The sequence below is a fragment of the Balaenoptera ricei genome, chromosome 1 (assembly GCF_028023285.1).
Source record: "Balaenoptera ricei isolate mBalRic1 chromosome 1, mBalRic1.hap2, whole genome shotgun sequence".
NCBI classification, from domain to species: domain Eukaryota; kingdom Metazoa; phylum Chordata; class Mammalia; order Artiodactyla; family Balaenopteridae; genus Balaenoptera; species Balaenoptera ricei.
Window position 1 is genome coordinate 868,102 of NC_082639.1, and position 17,612 is coordinate 885,713.

The 17,612-nt window shown below is 60.1% G+C and overlaps 3 protein-coding genes and 1 non-coding gene across 4 annotated transcripts in view; 1 reads left to right on the top strand and 3 right to left on the bottom strand.

Moving 5' to 3' along the window:
• Window positions 1–2,451: 2,451 nt before the first annotated feature.
• On the bottom strand, window positions 2,452–2,558 carry LOC132355164 (U6 spliceosomal RNA). The gene has a single exon (XR_009499548.1). It is a non-coding gene; the product is annotated as a U6 spliceosomal RNA (small nuclear RNA).
• Window positions 2,559–9,446: 6,888 nt separating this feature from the next.
• On the top strand, window positions 9,447–10,492 carry CALML6 (calmodulin like 6). Its single transcript, XM_059899739.1, is given in 7 exon segments — window positions 9,447–9,491; window positions 9,493–9,615; window positions 9,618–9,807; window positions 9,810–9,890; window positions 9,991–10,135; window positions 10,204–10,304; window positions 10,378–10,492. Coding segments are annotated over 7 exon segments (732 nt in total). The 3' UTR covers window positions 10,425–10,492.
• Window positions 10,493–11,095: 603 nt separating this feature from the next.
• On the bottom strand, window positions 11,096–13,611 carry TMEM52 (transmembrane protein 52). Its single transcript, XM_059893934.1, has 6 exons — window positions 13,549–13,611; window positions 13,287–13,342; window positions 12,673–12,808; window positions 12,548–12,591; window positions 11,569–11,747; window positions 11,096–11,459 (listed from the first exon to the last, which is right to left on the bottom strand). Exons 1-6 carry the CDS (start codon window positions 13,609–13,611, stop codon window positions 11,194–11,196), a joined length of 744 nt encoding a protein of 247 aa, XP_059749917.1. The 3' UTR covers window positions 11,096–11,193.
• Window positions 13,612–14,879: 1,268 nt separating this feature from the next.
• The window catches only part of CFAP74 (cilia and flagella associated protein 74), an 82,203-nt gene continuing 79,470 nt past the window's right edge, over window positions 14,880–17,612 (bottom strand). Inside the window, exons 35-40 of the mRNA XM_059893942.1 lie at window positions 16,994–17,120; window positions 16,696–16,850; window positions 16,310–16,442; window positions 15,935–16,065; window positions 15,587–15,721; window positions 14,880–15,390 (exon numbers count right to left, since the gene is read on the bottom strand). Coding sequence (XP_059749925.1) covers window positions 15,289–15,390; window positions 15,587–15,721; window positions 15,935–16,065; window positions 16,310–16,442; window positions 16,696–16,850; window positions 16,994–17,120 — 783 coding nt within the window. The 3' untranslated portion in view covers window positions 14,880–15,288. The remainder of the gene's footprint in view (window positions 15,391–15,586; window positions 15,722–15,934; window positions 16,066–16,309; window positions 16,443–16,695; window positions 16,851–16,993; window positions 17,121–17,612) is intronic.

Genomic DNA, 17,612 nt, shown 5'->3' on the forward strand with positions numbered 1-17,612 from the left:
TTAATAACCCGATATTGATACATTATTAACTATAGTCTACACTTTATTCAGATCTACTTAGTTTTTTTTTTTTTAATAATTTTATTTATTATTTTTGGCTGCATTGGGTCTTCGTTGCTGCTCGTGGGCTTTCTCTAGTTGCGGCGAGTGGGGGCTGCTGTTCGCTGTGACGTGCGGGCCTCTCATTGCAGTGGCCTCTCTTGTTGAGGAGCATGGGCTCTCGGCACGCGGGCTCAGTGTTGTGGCTCGCGGACTCCAGAGCGCAGGCTCAGCAGTTATGGCACATGGGCTCAGTTGCTCCGCGGCATGTGGGATCCTCCCGGACCAGGGCTCAAACCCGTGTCCCCCGCACTGTCAGGCGGATTCTTAACCACTGAGCCACCGGGGAAGCCCCAGATCTACTTAGTTTTTACCTAACATCCTCTTTCTGTTCCAGGATCCCACAGTAAATTTAGTTGTTCTCCCTGGGCGCCTACTGGCTGTGGCAGTTTCTCAGACTTTCCTTGTCTTCGGTGACCTTGATGGTTTTGAGTGCTGGTCAGGACATCCTGTAGCCTGTTCCTCTGTTGGGATTTGTCTGGTGGGGTTGTGGGTTTCAGAGAGGTACAGTGCCCTTCTCGTTGCAAATGTCAAGGGTGAATGCCCTCAACATGGCTCACCACTGTGACCCTGGCCCTGGTCACTGGGCGGTGAGCCTTTCCATTCTCTGCTCATTGGAAGGAAGTCAGTATTGGCCATCCATGATTAAGAAGTGGGGGGTTGTGCTCCCTTCGTTGAAGGTAGAACATCTACATAAATTATTTGGAATTCTTCTGTATGGAATATTTGACTCTTCCATTTATTTATTTATTCTGTCATTTGTATCAATATGGACTCATGGATACATATTTATTTTTATTGTGGTTATACACATAACATAAAATTTACCATTTTAATTGTTTTAAGTGCACAGCTCAGTGACATTAGCACATTCACATTGTTGTGCAACTATCACTACTATCTGTCTCCAGAACTTTCTCATCTTGTAAAACTGAAACTCTGTCCCCATTAAACACTAACTCCCCACCCCCTACCCCAGCCCCTGGCAACAGCCATTCTACTTTCTGTCTCTATTAATTTGACTACTTTAGGGATGGTATATAAATGGAATCATTCGGTATTTGTCTTTTTATAACTGGCTTATTTCACTAAGCACGATGTCCTCAAGGTTCATCCATGTTGTATTAGGTGTTAGAATTTCCTTCCTTTTTAAGGCTGGCTAATAATAATTCCATTGTATATTGTATTAGGGTTCTCCAGAGAAATCAATTATATATATAATATAACAAATATATGTAGGGCTTCCCTGGTGGCACAGTGGTTAAGAATCCGCCTGCCAATTGCAGGGGACACAGGTTTGACCCCTGGTCTGGGAAGATCCCACATGCCACAGAGCAACTAAGCCTGTGCACCACAACTACTGAGCCTGCTCTCTAGAGCCCGGAAGCCACAACTACTGAAGCCCGCACGCCTAGAGCCTGTGCTCTGCAACAAGAGAAGCCACCGCAATGAGAAGCCCGTGCACCGCAACGAAGAGTAGCCCCCGCTCGCCGCAACTAGAGAAAGCCCGCGCTCAGCAACAAAGACCCAACTCAGCCAAAAATAAATAAATTAATAAATTTTAAAAAATATATATGTAAAATATATAGAGATGAGATTTTAATTTTTTATTTATTTATTAATTGAGGTATAAGATGGGGAGATTTATTATAGAAATTGACATGTGATTATGAAGGCGGAGAAGATCTGCTGTCTGCAAGCTGCAGGCACAGGAAGCCAGTGGTGTAATTCAGTCTGAGTCTGAAGGCTGAGAACCAGGAGCGCTGATGTCCGAGGGTAGGAAAGGATGAATGTCCCAGATCAGGCAAAGAGACAATTAGCTTGTCCTCTGCCTTTTTGTTCTACCTGGGCCCTCAACAGATTGGATGATGCCCACCTGCACTGGGGAGGGCAATCTTTCTTACTTGTGTTCAGATTCAACACCAGTCTCCTCCAGACACACTATCCCAGTCACACCCAGCTATCTGGGTGCCCTTAGCCTAGCCAAGTGGACACATAATATTAACCATCATGTATATATATATACACACACGCACACACACACACACACACACACACACACACACACCACGTTTTGTTTATCCAACTATCCACTGACGGACATTTGGGTTTTTTTCTACTTTTTAACTCCTGTGAATAACACTGCTATGAACACGGGTATGCAAATATGTGTTCGAGGCCCTGCTTTCGATTCTTTGGGGAATAGGCCCAGAACTGCAATTGCTGGGTCACATGGTAATTCTATGCCTACTTTTTCTAGGAACCTCTGTACTGCCTTCCACCAGTCTACATTCCCACCAACAGTGCACAAGGGTTCCAATTTTTCCACATCCTCACCAACACTTCTTTTTTAAAAATATGGAATGCTTCACAAATTTGTGTGTCATCCTTGCGCAGGGGCCATGCTAATTTTCTCTGTATTGTTCCAATTTTAGTATCTGTGCTGCCGAAGTGAGCACTCACCAGCACTTCTTGTTTTCTGTTTTCTGATAGTGGCCATCCTGATGGGTGTGAGGTGGTGTCTTGCTGTGCTGTTGATTTGCATTCCCTGATGATCAGTGACGCTGAGCATCTTGTCAGGTGCTTGTTGGCCATGTGTGTTTCTTCTTTGGAGAAAGGTCTATCAAGTTCTTTGCCCATTTTTTGAATTAGGTTGTTTAATTTTGGTGTTGAATTGTAGGAGTTCTTTACATTTTCTGGATATTAATCCCTTATCAGATATAAGATTTGCAAATATCTTCTCCCATCCTGTGGGTTGCCTTTTCTCTCTGTTGATGGTGTGCTTTAATGCACAATGATATTTACCTTATACTTTGGTTATAACCCAATACGACTTGACTTATTTTCTTTCTCACATTGTTCCAGCTTGGGCCCCTGGAAACTCTGTCAGGTGGCTGGGTTTACATTCTTTATTCTTCTAATTTTATTGAGGTATAACTCACGTACAGCACTGTATAAGTTTAAGGTGCACAGCATAATGACTTGACGTACATGCGTCATGAACTGATCACCACAATAAGTTTGGTGAACATCTGTCATCTCGTATAGGTACAAAATTAAAGAAATAGAAAAAAATTTTTTCCTTGTGATGGGAACTCAGGATTTACCCTCTTACCGACTTTCATATATAACATACAGTGTTAATTACATTTATCACGTTGTACATTACATCCATAGTACTTATTTTTCTTATAACTGGAAGTTTCTACCCTTTGACTGCCTTCCTCCAACTCCTCCTCCCCCTACCTGGGTTTACCTTTATTTTTTTTTAATTAAAAAAAATTATTTATTTATTTGGTTGCGCTGGGTCTTAGTTGTGGCAGGTAAGCTCCTTAGTTGCAGCTCACCTGCTCCTTAGTTGCGGCACGTGGGCTCCTTAGTTGCGGCATGCGGACTTCTTAGTTGCAGCATGCACGTGGGATCTAGTTCCCTGACCAGGGATCCAATCCGGGCCCCGGCATTGGGAGCATGGGGTCTTAGCCACTGTACCACCAGGGAAGTCCCGGGTTTACCTTTATTATGTTACTTTCTGCTTCCTAGCTATGCTGCCTTTCTTTTATTTTTTATTTTTATTTTTAATTTTTGGCTACACTGTGCAGCTTGCCGGACCTTAGTTCCCTGACCAGGGATTGAATCTATGCCCTTGGTAGTGAGAGAACAGAGTCTTAACCACTGGACCGCCAGGGAATGCCCCCCTATGCTGCCTTTCTTATGCTTCCTTCTCCCTTCCTATATTCTATTAGGTTCATTACATTTTCTTTAGTCTTTTTTCCTTCCACAGATGTGGAAGTTATACAACCTATTTCTAGTCTTTTAGTGGTTATCTTAAGAGTTTCACATTACTTTTTTAAACAAATAAATTTATTTATTTGTTTATTTTTGGCTGCGTTGGGTCTTCGTTGCTGCGCATGGGCTTTCTCTAGAGGCGGCGAGTGGGGGCTACTCTTCGTTGCGGTGCGCAGGCTTCTCATTGCGGTGGCTTCTCTTATTGAGGAGCTCGGGCTCTAGGCACTCGGGCTTCAGTAGTTGCAGCACGTGGGCTCAGTAGTTGTGGCTCACGGGCTCTAGAGCGCAGGCTCAGTAGCTGTGGCGCATGGGCTTAGTTGCTCTGCGGCACGTGGGGTCTTCCCCAGACCAGGGCTCGAACCCGTGTCCCCTGCATTGGCAGGCGGATTCTTAACCACTGCGCCACCAGGGAAGTCCCCACATTACATTTTTTTTTTTTTTAAGATTGATTGATTGATTGATTGATTGATTGCTATGTTGGGTCTTCGTTTCTGTGCTAGGGCTTTCTCTAGCTGCAGCAAGCGGGGGCCACTCTTCATCGCGGTGCGCGGGCCTCTCACTATCGCGGCCTCTCTTGTTGCAGAGCACAGGCTCCAGACGCGCAGGCTCAGCAGTTGTGGTTCACGGGCCCAGTGCTCCACAGCATGTGGGATCCTCCCAGACCAGGGCTCGAACCCGTGTCCCCTGCATTAGCAGGCAGATTCTCAACCACTGCGCCACCAGGGAAGCCCCCCACATTACATTTTAATCTCAATCACTAGCCCTGGCCATTTCCTGAACACTACCGGATCTTACACTTGCATCCCTCCCCTCTTCCATGGCTGGTGGTCCAGGGTTTGGGTTTCTTTGACACCCCTTATCCAGGCTGAGCTGCCCCCAAGCAGGCCCTGTGACAACGGCTCAAGATGGGGGCACGCAGCCTTTCCGTGGGCGCAGGAAGTAAGACGGGACAGAAGGGGGCAGTCCCAGAGCTGGGCAGGGGCTTTGGGCAGGGGGCTCAGTCCACCGGGACCTGGGAAGACTGTGTCACAGTGCAGCCCCGTCACCCGCGAGCGAGGAGGCTGGGGGGCTGCGGCAGAACCCAGGTGTCAGCCCCCACGTGGCCGCCCCAGCTGGCCGAGTGAACCTCAGGCGGAGGCTGCGGGAAGAAGGGAGGGGTCTGAGAAGCTCCGTGCCTACCCACCCCCCGCCCCGCCATGCTCCAGCCCCTCGAGGGAGCCCCCAGCCCAGCCGTGCTCGCCTGATTCCTGCCAGCACTGCCACCAGGTCCCTCTGTCCACCCATGTCAGGCCCAGCTTGTTCTCAGCAGGGTCAGCTGCAGCTTACCTGGGTTGTCGGCCTAGTGGCCACGGCGGGAGGGGGGCCTGAGGGGGACAAATGTTGGCTCCAGTTGGGGCGAGGTCTATCCACTGTGCTCCCCTGGGGTGGCAGTTCTGGGCCCAGCCCTTCACAGGGAGAGCCGAGCAGGACCTGAAGGCCAGAATTCCAGAGGAGTTGGCGTCACCCACCCGGACGTCCCGCCCACATGTCAAGGCCCCTGCTGTCCCACCAGGGCTTGACTTTGATGGGCAACAGGTGTCATTGAAGGTCAGCCACTCTGACACTCAAGTCCTGGGCTTGGGACTGCGGTTCTCTGCCCTCCACTGTCGGGGAGCAGAGACCTGTAGGCAACCAGAGACCCAGCGCTCAGCACAATAACACCCGGCGTTCACACCCACACTCACACCCACTCCCACTGTCACACCCAACCCACGGTCACACCCATGTTCACACCCACACCCACGCTCACACCCACGTTCACACTCACACCAATGCCCACACCCACGCTAACACCCCCACCCACACTCACGCTCACACTCACACCCGCACTCACACCCACTCCCACGCTCACACACACACTCACACGCTCACCCCGGCTTTCAAGTCCCCACTCCTGACCCACCCTCCACCTTGGTGACTTTGTGTGGAGCATCGTGTGTGGGCAGCAGCCACTGGGCCTCTCATCCCCTTCCAGTGTGACCCACCGCAGGGACAATCCCCACGCCTGGCGCCTTGTGGCATCTGGGCAGCGAGGGACCCATCTCCAAAGCCCATCTGGTTGCACCCTGGGTTGTCCGGAAGCAGCCCCCGAGGTGGGGTCCGGGGTACAGGCCGTGGGCTAGGGGTAAAGTCCAGCTGCCCTGTAAGAAGCCTCGGGCCAGCCAACAGGCTCTGGAACGAGCACCCTTCAGAGTGTCCCACATGGGGCCACAGGGGTCGGTGAGCTGGGTCTGCACCTGAGGCCCCCCCGGAGGTGTGGGGCTTGCAGTATCTTCTTACTGGGGACCCCCAGTGGCAGTGTCTGTGGGTGTCTTCTCTTCTCCGGGAGGGGATGACTGGTCTGCCCCGTGTGAGGGGAATGGGGCACTGAGGGAGGGGCTGGGGCCTCCCTGCCGCGCACACGAACTTTCCCCTCCCCCTGGCCTGGGGTTTCAGTCTGCGAGTTCAGCCGTTCTCTTAGGAGAGCCCATGGTTCCGTCCAGACCCGTCTGGAGAACACACTGCGTGCCCTGCCGTGGGCTAGGGCGGCCCTGGGGGCCCACGCACAGATGCCCGGGTGCTGGCAGCCCACTGCTCTGGCCTTCCTGGGTCCCGCCCTTGTCACCCTCTGACCTGATTAGGGCTCTGCAGAGAAACAGACCAATGGGAGAGAGCGGGAGGGAGGGAGACTGACTTATTTTAAGGAACTGGCTCATGTGGTTGTGGCTTGTCCAGCAGCTAGAGACCCAGGGAGGAGCCGAGGCTGCAGCTCAGGGCCAGAGGTGGTGTACAGCAGGACTCCTTCTTCCTGGCGACCTCAGGCTTTTCTCTTAAGGCCTTCCGCTCTTCGGATGAGACCCACCCACATTATCAGGGTCATCTGCTTTACTCAGATCTACACATTTCCATGTTAATCACATGGAAAAATCCCTTCATGACCCCCACGTTCACTGCAGCATTATTCACAGTAGCCAAGAGGTGGAAGCAACCTAAATGTCCATAGATTGATGGATAAACAAAACGTGGTCTGTTCATCCAATGAAATATTATTCAACCTTAAGAAAGAAATTCTGACACCTGCTAAAACACGGATGCACCTAGAGGACATGATGCTGAGTGAAATAAGCCAGACACAAAAGGACAAATACCGTCCGATGCCACTCATACGAGGTCCCTAGGGGAGTCAAATCCGTAGACAGAAAAGCAGGAGGGTGGGTGTCGGGCTGGGGAGTGAGTGTTTAATGGGGACAGAGTTTCGGTTTGGGAAGGTGGAAAGTTCTGGAGATCTACTGCCTAACAAGGCCCGTATAGTTTACGCTACTGAACTGCTACTGAACACTTAAAAATGGTTAAGATGGTTAATTTTATGTTATGTGCTTTGTACCACAAACAATACAAAAAAGAACAAAAGAAAAGATTGTGGTTCATAACAGATGTTCAGTATATGTTAGTTCCCTTTTCTGAGTAATATTTTACGCTAATTTCACCACTGTAATCAATACATGTATGAAAAAACACACCTTCACAGCAACACCTAGACTAGCGTTTGGGCAAACACCTGGGCTTGTAGCCTGGCCAACGGGATGCAAAACTGACCCTCACGCCCTCCTTCTCCGCAGGCCCTTGCCCCCCCCGCACTCCCTGCCCCACTGCCGTCGTGCGGCAGCCCGCACCAGCCTTCTTCTTCTCCAGCTGTGGTCCGGGCGTATAGATGCGACTAGTTTCCTTGAAATGGTCTGGGGATTTTTGAGGGAAGGGGTGGGAAAGTCTTTTCTCACGGTCACAAAGCCTGAAGCCACGGCCCGGAGCAGCCAGGACAAAGGTAGGGTGCCCAGAGCCGGCTTCTTCTTCCATCCCGGCCCGGGGCCGCTGGCCCGGTGCCCGCTGGAGCCATTTTGTCCCCGTCAGCACAAATCTTGCGGCCTCAGCAGCTGTCCTGGGCCTCAGCAGGAAATGTCCCTGTGGCTTCCATATTCTGGCAGGCTGAGGGCCAGCCAGGCCGGTGGGGTACAGGGCATACCTCGCCTGCTCAGATCCGTCAGGTGGTCATGGGGCCGAGGCAGATGTGTGTCGGCGTGCGTGACGCTGGGGGCCATGCACAGGGGTGAAGGGAACTAGTGGGGGCCTGTCTGTGACTATCGCTGGGGGCAGGAGCTGGAGGGGGGATGGAAGGAGCCCCCTCCGCCCCAGCTTGTAATCACAGACCTCCGAGTGCCGTGGCCAGGCCAGCAGGTCACTGCCCCGACGGGAGCACCGGGACCTGGGCCTGGTGTCGGGAGCCGGAGCCACTGCCCCAGGTCGGGGTGGCGGCGGGTGTGTGTGTCCGAGGGCTGAGCACACATAGGCAGGGGTGTGTGTGCTGCGGTGGCGTCTTGTTACTAAACAGCCAGGCCACGGGGCTCCCTCAGGAGCCAGCTTTGCTCTTCTGAGCGGAAGGGGGTCAGGTTTCCCTTTGAATAGCCCCTGACCGCCCAGAGGACACCTGGCTTGGCCTCCCCATGGCCAGTCCGGCCCCCTGGTCCTGTCTGCTCTGCCTCCTCTCGCCCCTAGCTCGTGGCCAGCTGTCTTCTCCTGGAACTGTGGACCCCCAGCCCCTTCTGTGCAGGGTGGCCAGAGGGGGATCCCAGTGCATTTGTTTATTGAACCTGTCTTTAGAGGGTGTCTGCAAAGTGCTGGCACCATGCTGGGCCCTGGGTCCTTGGGGATGTGAGGGTGACACCTGGCCAGGGAGGGCCGTCAACAAGAGCCCTCACCAAGCAGTGATGACAGCCCGCGGGGCCTCCCACTGCACAGTGGGGGGAAGGGGCTCACTGGGGAGAAGGGAACAGCCCCTCTCCTGCCCCGGCCCACGATGTCCATCCTTGCCGTGGCCCAGGGGGGGCCTTGGCTGGGACCCAGGGTCAGAGAGGGAGCTCTGGGGTGAGGGGCTGCTCAGGCCAGGAAGGGCCACGTGGGGAAGGGCCAACCTGTCCCAAAATAGGGCTGACAGTATCTCCTGGCCATAAAAGGCTCTTGGAATCTGGACCCCAGGGACCCCGGGCAGCTGGGCCCGCTAAAACTCAGCCGCCCCCTCTGCCCCTTGTACTCTGCCCACAGCAGCTCCAGCGCCACCGTGCAGTGTCCCCTCAGCCGGCCACAGACATGGTAAGGCTGCTCCCGGCGCCCCGCAGAGCCCCCGGTGGGCTGGGCTGGGTGGTCCCGCGGGAGCTGGGCGCAGTGCCTGGGGGAGAGAGGACGGGCAGGCCTCTTCGCACACGGGGATCAGGCTGGGGCCATGACCAAAGGTGGGAGGGTCTCTGCGCACCTGAGGAAGACGTCCAATGAGGCTGGGCGGAGAGCGCGGAGTGGGGGGCCCGAGGCCGGGCCCTGCCAGCCACTGGCGCCGCCCTTGCTCTGGGGGCCAGGCCGGAGCAGCCCTTTCGGAAAGCGGCCGGGACGGTGGCAGGAGGGGTGGCCCGGCCCTGGACTATCCCTCTGGGATTCCAGAACAGGCTGGGGCCTTCACCCTGGCCCCCAGGTCAGGCTCCTCCCCACGCTGGCCCATGGCGTCCCTCCCCTGGCCTCACTGGCTGTCCAGCGCTGCCCCTTCTGCCCTCTCACATGGCTGGCCTGCCCCTGCCTCGAGCGCCGTCCCCTTTGAGTGGCCTCGCGGAGCCCTGCTCCCCCCTCACGACCCACCCCTGTGCCGCCTGGCCTCAAGCCTGCTCTGGGCTGGGGCCGGGGGCCTTGGGCCTCGTGTCCTGGGGCCTCCAGCCTCCCCCGGACTGAGGGGTGGAGGGGCCCCTGGCGAGCCTGGGCCCGTGTCCCCACAGACGGAGCGCCTGACGGCGGAGCAGATCAAGGAGTACGAGGGGGTCTTTGAGATGTTTGACGAGGAGGGCAACGGGGCGGTGAAGACGGACGAGCTGAGCGGCTCGTGAGTCTGCTGGGCATCAACCCCACCAAGAGCGAGCTGGCCTCCATGGCCAAGGACGTGGACAGAGGGAGTGAGGCCGGCCAGGGGCAGCCGGGGGGCGGGGGCAGCTGGGTGTGAGTGGGGAGGGGCTCGCCGCCCTCACTCGGGCACCCGCCGCTTGCTCCCTGCAGAGAAAGCGTTCTTCAACTGCGAGGGCTTCCTGGCACTGATGGGCGTGTACTGGGAGAAGGCCCAGAACCAGGAGAGTGAGCTCAGGGCGGCCTTCCGCATCTTCGACAAGGAGGGCAAGGGCTACATCGACTGGGGCACGCTCAAGTAGGGCCCGGGCCGGGCGCGGGGGTGGCGAGCCCCCCGCTGGCTGCCACTCAGTGCCGACTCCGCAGGTACGTGCTCACGCGTGCGGGCGAGCCCCTCAGCGAGGTGGAGGCCGAGCAGATGATGAAGGAAGCCGACAAGGACGGGGACGGGACCATCGACTACGAGGGTGAGTGGGGGATGGGCCTGGGAGCCCGGCGGCCGGGTCGGGCCAGGCTGCTGACTTGTCCCTCTGCTCTCAGAGTTCGTGGCCATGATGACTGGGGAGTCCTTCAAGCTGGTCCGGTAGGAGCAGCCACTGCGGCCGTGGGAAGCCCTCTGCCTGCTGCCATCACCCTGCTGCCCACCCTGCCATCCACCCCATGCCAGCTCCATGGCCAATAAACGCTCCAGCCAGACTCGTGTGTGCCTCACTGTCACAAGGCTGGAAAAAGGGGATGCAAAGCTGTGGGTCTGGAGAAGGGAGAGGGTTCTCCTGAGCTGCCCATCACACTTGGGCCATCACTTCTGTGGGACACCTGACACTGCCTACAGCCCAGCTCTGGGCTCCAGACACCAGCCGGAAGGCCAGGCTGGGCATAGGTTGAGGACCACCTACTCACACTGCCTGCCTGCCCTGGGAGGCGGCTGCCCGAGGGCCCCTCCCGGAGCTCTTTCCTCCATACGGAGATCACTTAGATAGAAACTTTATTCTCTCTCCAAAAAGCTGTAGACATCACAGCAGGCCCTGAGCCCTGAGGCTTAGGTCCGTGGGGCCTCATCTGGGCTGAGGGCCTGCTGGGCCTGGGCCAGGGGCCAGGGCTGAACGTAGCAGTGTGTGTGTGTGTGTGTGTGTGTGTGTGTGTGGCCAACACAGGGCCGGCTGGCTCAGATGCCCAGCGTTACATAGCAACGAGGCCAGGGCTGCAGCAATGTGCCGGATGGCTGGCCTTCCTGGGGGGAGGAAGGATGGTGAGGGTGGGCTGGGGTGCCCTTGCACAGTCCCCTGTGAGCACGGAGTGGCTGATGGCATCGGGAGGCTCGGGAGAGCTTTCCTGCCCCTTCCGGGGGCACCAGGGCTACAGCCAGGGGTGTTGGGCATTGCGGCCCCACTCCTGGGGCCCTGGAGGGGGCTCTAGGCATGAGGCCTCAGGAAGGGGGCTGGTCTCCTGGGAGGGGGGTGGCTCTTCCTGTCTGGTTTTAGCCATCTTGACGGCCTCTTCGTAGGAGGGCGGCAGCTCAGGGGCATACAGGCTGTAGGCGGGAGGGGTCATAGAGTCGAGGTCCAGCTCCCCAAAGGGCAGGGGCAGCTGCATGCCCAGCGGGTACTGCACGGAGCTGTAGGCTGCAGGGAACCAGAATGGGTTTGTGGGGATGGGTGGGTCTGGCCCTCACCAGTCCCCTGCCGCCCCTTCAGGCAGGTGGGCCGCCGGGTGAGGTCTGCCGGCACTCACATGACACAGTGCTGTGCATGGGGCTGTCACTGTCCGCGGGGATGGCTGTCGGGTCGCAAGGCTCAGGTGCTGATGGCAGGTGTGGCTGGGCGTGCGCCCGCTTCCGGAGACAGCAGAACCGGACACAGCTGGCCGTGACCCCACACAGCAGCAGCAGGACGACAGTGAGCAGGATAAGCCTGGGCGGGGAGGAGCCAGACCCGCCGCTGGACTGACCCCTGGCCACTGGGCGTCCGCTCCCTGGGGGCAGTCACAGCTCAGCTGCCCAAGACAAGGCAATGGATAGGATAAAAGACAACCAGGGACTCTCTCTCCAGGCCGGAGACCTCCTCCTGGCCAGGGCTGGGCCTGAGGAGCTGGCCCGGCCTGGCCTCCTGCTGCTGGCCTGCGCTGGCTGTCTCTCCAGGGCTGGCCACAAGTGGCCTTGGGCTTACTCCCAGGACACACTGTCCCAGACCGACTGCACAGTCCTGTGCCCAGACCAATGACCATGTTCACAGGGGCCTCCCACAGGGGCGGGGAGCGAGGGAGTGGGAGGTGGGCAAGCAGGCTACAGGGCAAGTCCTGCCAAGGGCCCCGGGGGTGTCCCTAGCCATGGGGAACTCAGGCAGGACCCATGCAGGAGGTCGCCCCTGGTGCTGGGGGAGGAGGCTGGGGTCGGCATGCCAGGCTCTGCGGGCCCCAGCGCCTTCCCGCCAGCGGCCCCGGAGGGGGACAATGCTGGCGACTCCTCGGCCGTGGAACCAGGCCGGGTGGGGGTCTGGTGGGCCTGGCCCGGGGGAGAACCGTCGCACCCAGCTGCGCGCCGCGGCCTCCACTTACCCCACGTGCCACAGGCTGCTCCAGCGGGCCTGGGGCGGGCACCTGCGGGGACGGCGGCACCTGGAGCAGGCGAGGCAGGGCCCGGCCGACCGCCCCACCCGAGCCTCCCCCAGGGTGGGGCCAGGCCCCCGCTCCCTCCCTCCCCGCCACCACTTACTGATCCGAGGGGTCGCAGCTGCCTTCCGCGAAGCCCAGCGCCACCTGTGGGAACAGGGGTGAGCCCGGGCCAGGGCGCGCCGAGCGCCGACCCGCCCCGCGGTGCACGAGCGCCCCGCGACCCACCTGCGGCAGCGGCAGGAGCGGCGGCAGCAGCAGGAGCCCGCGGTCACCTAGGGTGCCAGCGAACATGCTCAGCGCCGACGGGAAGCGCGAGCCAACTAGCCTCGAGGCTTTATGGAGGCCCCGCCCCAGGCCCCTCCTAGAGCAAACCCCGGCCCCCGAGACCGCGTCCATTGGAGGGCTCGCCCTGTAGCCCCGCCCATGTGCCTCGCCCCAACCCTCCGCCCAAGGTTAGCCGCGCCCCTTAGCGGCCCCGCCCCCGCAGGCTCTGGGCAGGCCCTAGATTCCCCCGCTCCAGGGCCCCGCCCACACAAGCCACGCCCACAAGCCCCACCTCTTGGCCCTCCCAGCAGGTCCGTCTTCTGTGTTTCCTCAGCCTAGGGTCGCGGGGTGGGGGACGGTCTCGCCCCGCTGGCTTCTTGCAGTCGGGCTTGGGGTGGACCGGGGCGCACCCTGAACAGTTGTGGCCCGGTCTGCACAGGGTGTGGCCTCGGAGGGTGGCGGCCAGGACACACATGGCCACGCCTCGCACACACCCCGGTGCTCAAGGTAAGGGTTGCAGCAGTCAAGACGCTGGGGCGTTCCTAGCGCGCTGTTCAACTACATTTAGTGTGCACTCTCGCTGCGGGCGCTCGCTGCCCTCTGCCTTCCGCTCCGCCATCCGGCGCTCAGGCTAAGGGAGGTGGTCAGCACGGCAAGGTGCAGGGTGGTGTGCCTTGTCTGCGGAGGGTGGGAGGAGAAGCTACCCTGTCGTGTTTTTCTTCATTGCACTCAGGACGTACTCCACAAGCATCTCCCCACTGGAGGGGAAGTGACTGCAGCTCCTTGAGGGCAGGGCCTCCTCGGCTAGGCTCTCTCATGCCTGGATCTGCCAGGTACCTGCTCCGTGATCTCTGTCCTGCCTCTGTCCTGCAGCTGTCCAGCACTTCCAGGCTGTACCATGGCCCCCAGGGCCCCTCCTGCCCACCCTGCTCCAGCCAGGCTGGCTGAGCTTGGCTCCTGGCCGCCCTCTTCCTCCATTCTGCTCTGGAGGCCCGGCTCAGGAGTGGGAGGGAGGAGGATGGGCACTGGTCCAGCCAGCAGGCAGGAGTGCAGGCAGGGCCTTGGGCAGTGAGTACCAGGGCCCGCTGGTTCTAAGCCCTGAGAGCCAGGCCAGGGTTTAGAGGAGAGAGGCCTGCCCCTCCCGCGGGCCTGCCTGGGGGGAGGCAGGGGTAGTGCCCTGCAGGGAGGACCTCCTTCTGGGGCCTGGCCTGGGCTGCAGGACCCTGGCTTCTCTTCTCACCTGGTGAGAAAGCAGCCCCTGTGAGGGCTAGGAAAGGACCTGGGTCTGCCTACCAGACTGACCTGCAAAATGCTGCTCTGTGGCCACCTGTCACTGGCTCAAGGTTAGGGAGATGGCAGACTTCCAGGCACCAAGGGCACCGAGGAAGTGGGGTGAGGGCTCCAGGCTGGTGTCCTGAAGCCTGTGCCCAGGAAATTCCCCAGATGCACCTTGCCCTCCACTCCTGCCTGGGAAGGCTGCGTGTGCTCGCCTGGGGGCAGGCACGGGGGTGGCTTGGGCCAGCTGGGTGTGCTGGGCTGTACACAGGGGGCCCGGATGGGTGGGCTTTGTGGGGACAGTGTCTAACCTGCCACTCTCCAGAAGGCAGGGGCTGGGTGCAGGCATTATTCTGAGCTCCCAACAGGGTCTCATGGGCTGGGAGTTGGGGGCTTCTCCCTTGAAGAGCTGGTCAGGACCCAGAAGGCTGAGCCCAGACTCACTTCAGAAAAGTGGAAAACCAAACTCATGGGCTGGGTGTCCCCCGGGCCCTGGCTGGGCTGTGAGGGAGGACACAGTGAGGGCGTGTCCCCGACGTTTGCTCGTTCCTTGCTTGGGGGCATCAGGGACCCTGGAACTTGGGAGGAGCAGGGGGGCCTAAGGGGCCGCCTGGGCTTTGGAGCCTGCCGCCCCCCTCCCTCCCCGCCGGCCTCTCTGGGTGTGGGCCGGTCTCAACTCCAGCCCCCGCAAGCCACCCCCCTCCCCCCCGCCACGCCCAGCTGTTCCCCCAGGGCTCAGGATGCTCCCCCGTCTTCCAGGCCTAGTTCACTGTTTTATGGACTGACTTGTGAGTGGGGGTGAGAAGCAGGGGCTGCCCCCCCGGGGACTCTGTCCCCATCTCTCCTTCACGGCTCACCCCAGGGCTCACCGCGGCCCACACTGCAGGCCTGGATGCACAGGTTCACACAGGGTTTATTGACAGGTCAGCGGGCGCAGCTCTTCCCCCCACCAGGACCTTGAAAGGCTGGGCGGGTGCTGGTGGGGCTGCGGGCTCCGAGGGGCTCAGGCTGGGAGCAGGTTGTGGTCAGGACTGGCCTCATTGCCGGTTCTGAGTGTGGGGCTGGGACAGGAGCCCTTGGCCCCGGACTCACTGGACACAGGGCAGCAGGAGGCGGCCGTGCCTGTGGAGCTGGGGTGCCCCGGCCATGGGGCCATGCGGGGGGCCACCCTTTTGAAGCTGCCCAGCAGGGGATGTCCAGGTCCCAGGCCCCTGGGTGGCTCTGCTGGGTCCACAGACCGGGGGAGGGCTTTGAATGTGGCAGGAAGATCCAAGGGGGCTCCGTGGAGAGACTCCTGTGGCCTCAGGGGCCGGTCACCACCTGCGCTACAAAGAGGACTTTGTAGGTCTCCTTCACGTCCCCCCTGAGCTGCAGCAGGGCTGACACCATGAGTGGGTAGTCCGGCTGGAAGGGGAGAGGCGGGGAAGGAGGGGGACCCTCAGTCAGCTGGCACAGCGGACAGATGTTTTCTGGCCGCGGCGCTGCCCACCTCACCCGCCCAGGGCCCCCCCGCAGTCCCCTCCCTCGGTGGGGGCAGGGCTGTCATCCTGCCCAGCCTGTGGCTTTCGCAGGCTCCCTGGCCGCCGTCCAAGGCACTTACATCAAAGTCGATGGGTGGCATCCAGGAGATACTGATGGTCTTGGTCTGGCCGCGCTCCACAAAGCCCTTGGAGGGCTCGATGGTGAAGCCCTTGTGCTGCAGGGACGCGATGCCGTCCAGGCTGAACTCGACAGTCTGCAGGCATTGGTGCTGTCAGCAGGTGGGCGGGCACAGCTCCCGGGAGGCAGCGGGGCTGGGGATGAGGGAGCCCAGCACCTGCCCTCTCAGCCCTGACCAGCAGGCTGCCCACCCCACACCTACTGGGGGGCAAGGCCAGGAGGGGCCTGGGTTGCCCAGGCAGTGGTGGGTGCAGAGGTGCCAGGCAGGCCAGGGAAGTGCTGGGGTCACCTTCTTTGGGGACAGCCGGGTGGTCCGGATGCAGCCCACCTGCAGTTCTCGGGTGGCAGGCGGGGCCGGCGTGTCCGTGCCCAGCTGGACGTAGTCCAGGGTTACCAGGATGGGCTTCAGCTCCTCAGCTTCTGGAGAGGGAGGGCCTGGCTGGGGGCTCAGGGCAGGGGGGTACCACCAAGCGAGTGGGGGAGCTGCTGGGTCAGGCAAGGATAGTGGGCGGGGCTGGGCGAGGACAGCCCGCTTTGGGGGATGGGCCAGGAACGCCGGCCCTACCCGCAGGCCCCCAGGGCCAAGGGTGCCGTCAGGGCAGGAGTGGTCCTCCTACTGTCGCCCCCGCCCCCACCGGGGCTCCCAGCACTTCAGAGGGCTCACCCTCTCCGCGATGGGGGTCGAAGGCAGGCATCACGGTCAGGGACTCCACAGGCACATCCAGGGGGTCTCCGCCCTCCACAAACATCGTGTGCTTGCGGGCCGCGCCCTTCAGGAGGATCTGGTGGGAGATTTTCTGGGGGCAGGAGCACAGCAGACTCGGTCCGCGACCCTGCGAATGGGGCTCCGGGAGTGGGCAGTGCTGGGGTGCAGGCCTGTGGGACCCGAGACTCCGGTCTCTCCACCTCATGACCCCCAACCTGACGCAGAGCCCCCAGGCAACAGGCCTCCAATGTGGGGCCGTTCGGGGGAGGGCGAGGGCCTCAGACATGCGGACGCGGCGGGTGGGGCCGGGAGCAGGGGTCCAGGCTGGGCTCCTGGAGCCGCACCTTTTCGAAGAGCATGACCTGAAGCCGGTCAGAGAAGTACAGGCTCTCGTGGTCCGGGCTGAAGGTCACGGTGAAGTCCTGCGCCCTGCCCGGCTCCATGACGCCCTCCACCGGGACCACGCTGAACACGCTCTGGCCGCTGTAGTTCTGCGTGCCTGGGGGCAGGGCGGCCTGGCAGGTCCGGCTCCCCCTGCAGCGCCCAGCGCCCCCCAGCCCCGCACCCCCACGCCCCGCACAGTCGCCCGCTTCGACTGGCTCCTCCCCAGCAGCGGTCACACCCCCAGCCGGCCAAGCTCACCCACGACTTCCGTCCTCTGGGCCGGGGAGGCCAGGAACTGCGGCAGCCGGTGCTGGTCTCCGCTCCTGGTGGAGAGGCTGTCCAACTGCACGGAGAACTTGATGGGCAGCGGGGAATTGTTTTGCAGCTGCAAGGAGCAGGGCTCGGTCACTGGCCAACCGATGGCCAGGCTGCTGCCACCAGGTCTCAGCTCCCTCTGCTGCCCGCGGGCCACACCCTGGGCAGTCAGGCTCAGGCTGGCCTTCAGCCGAACCAGCATCCCTGCCCAGGTTCTTCTCTGCCCTCACCCTCTTCCCCTGAGAGCACCCCATCCCCCCATAAAACATTTCCGGGAGTCCCTGGCCTGGGCTCTGCTGTCAGGACCTGGACTAAACCGGGCAAGGAGGCAGGTGCCCTGTGGGTGGCTTCATCCTGAGGTTGGCATGTCCCTCAGACCCTGGGGAAGCAGCGAGAGCCAGGCGTGCCACTTCCTGCCCGGATTGGGGAGCCCACACGGCCCCTCCCCTGAGCTGCCCCTGAGCTGAGCTCCCCCGATCCCAGGCGGGGCAGCCGACGCAAAGGCCCTGAGGCAGGAGGACGGGAGCAGCGAGGAGGCCGGGCAGCAGAGGGACCGGGGAGG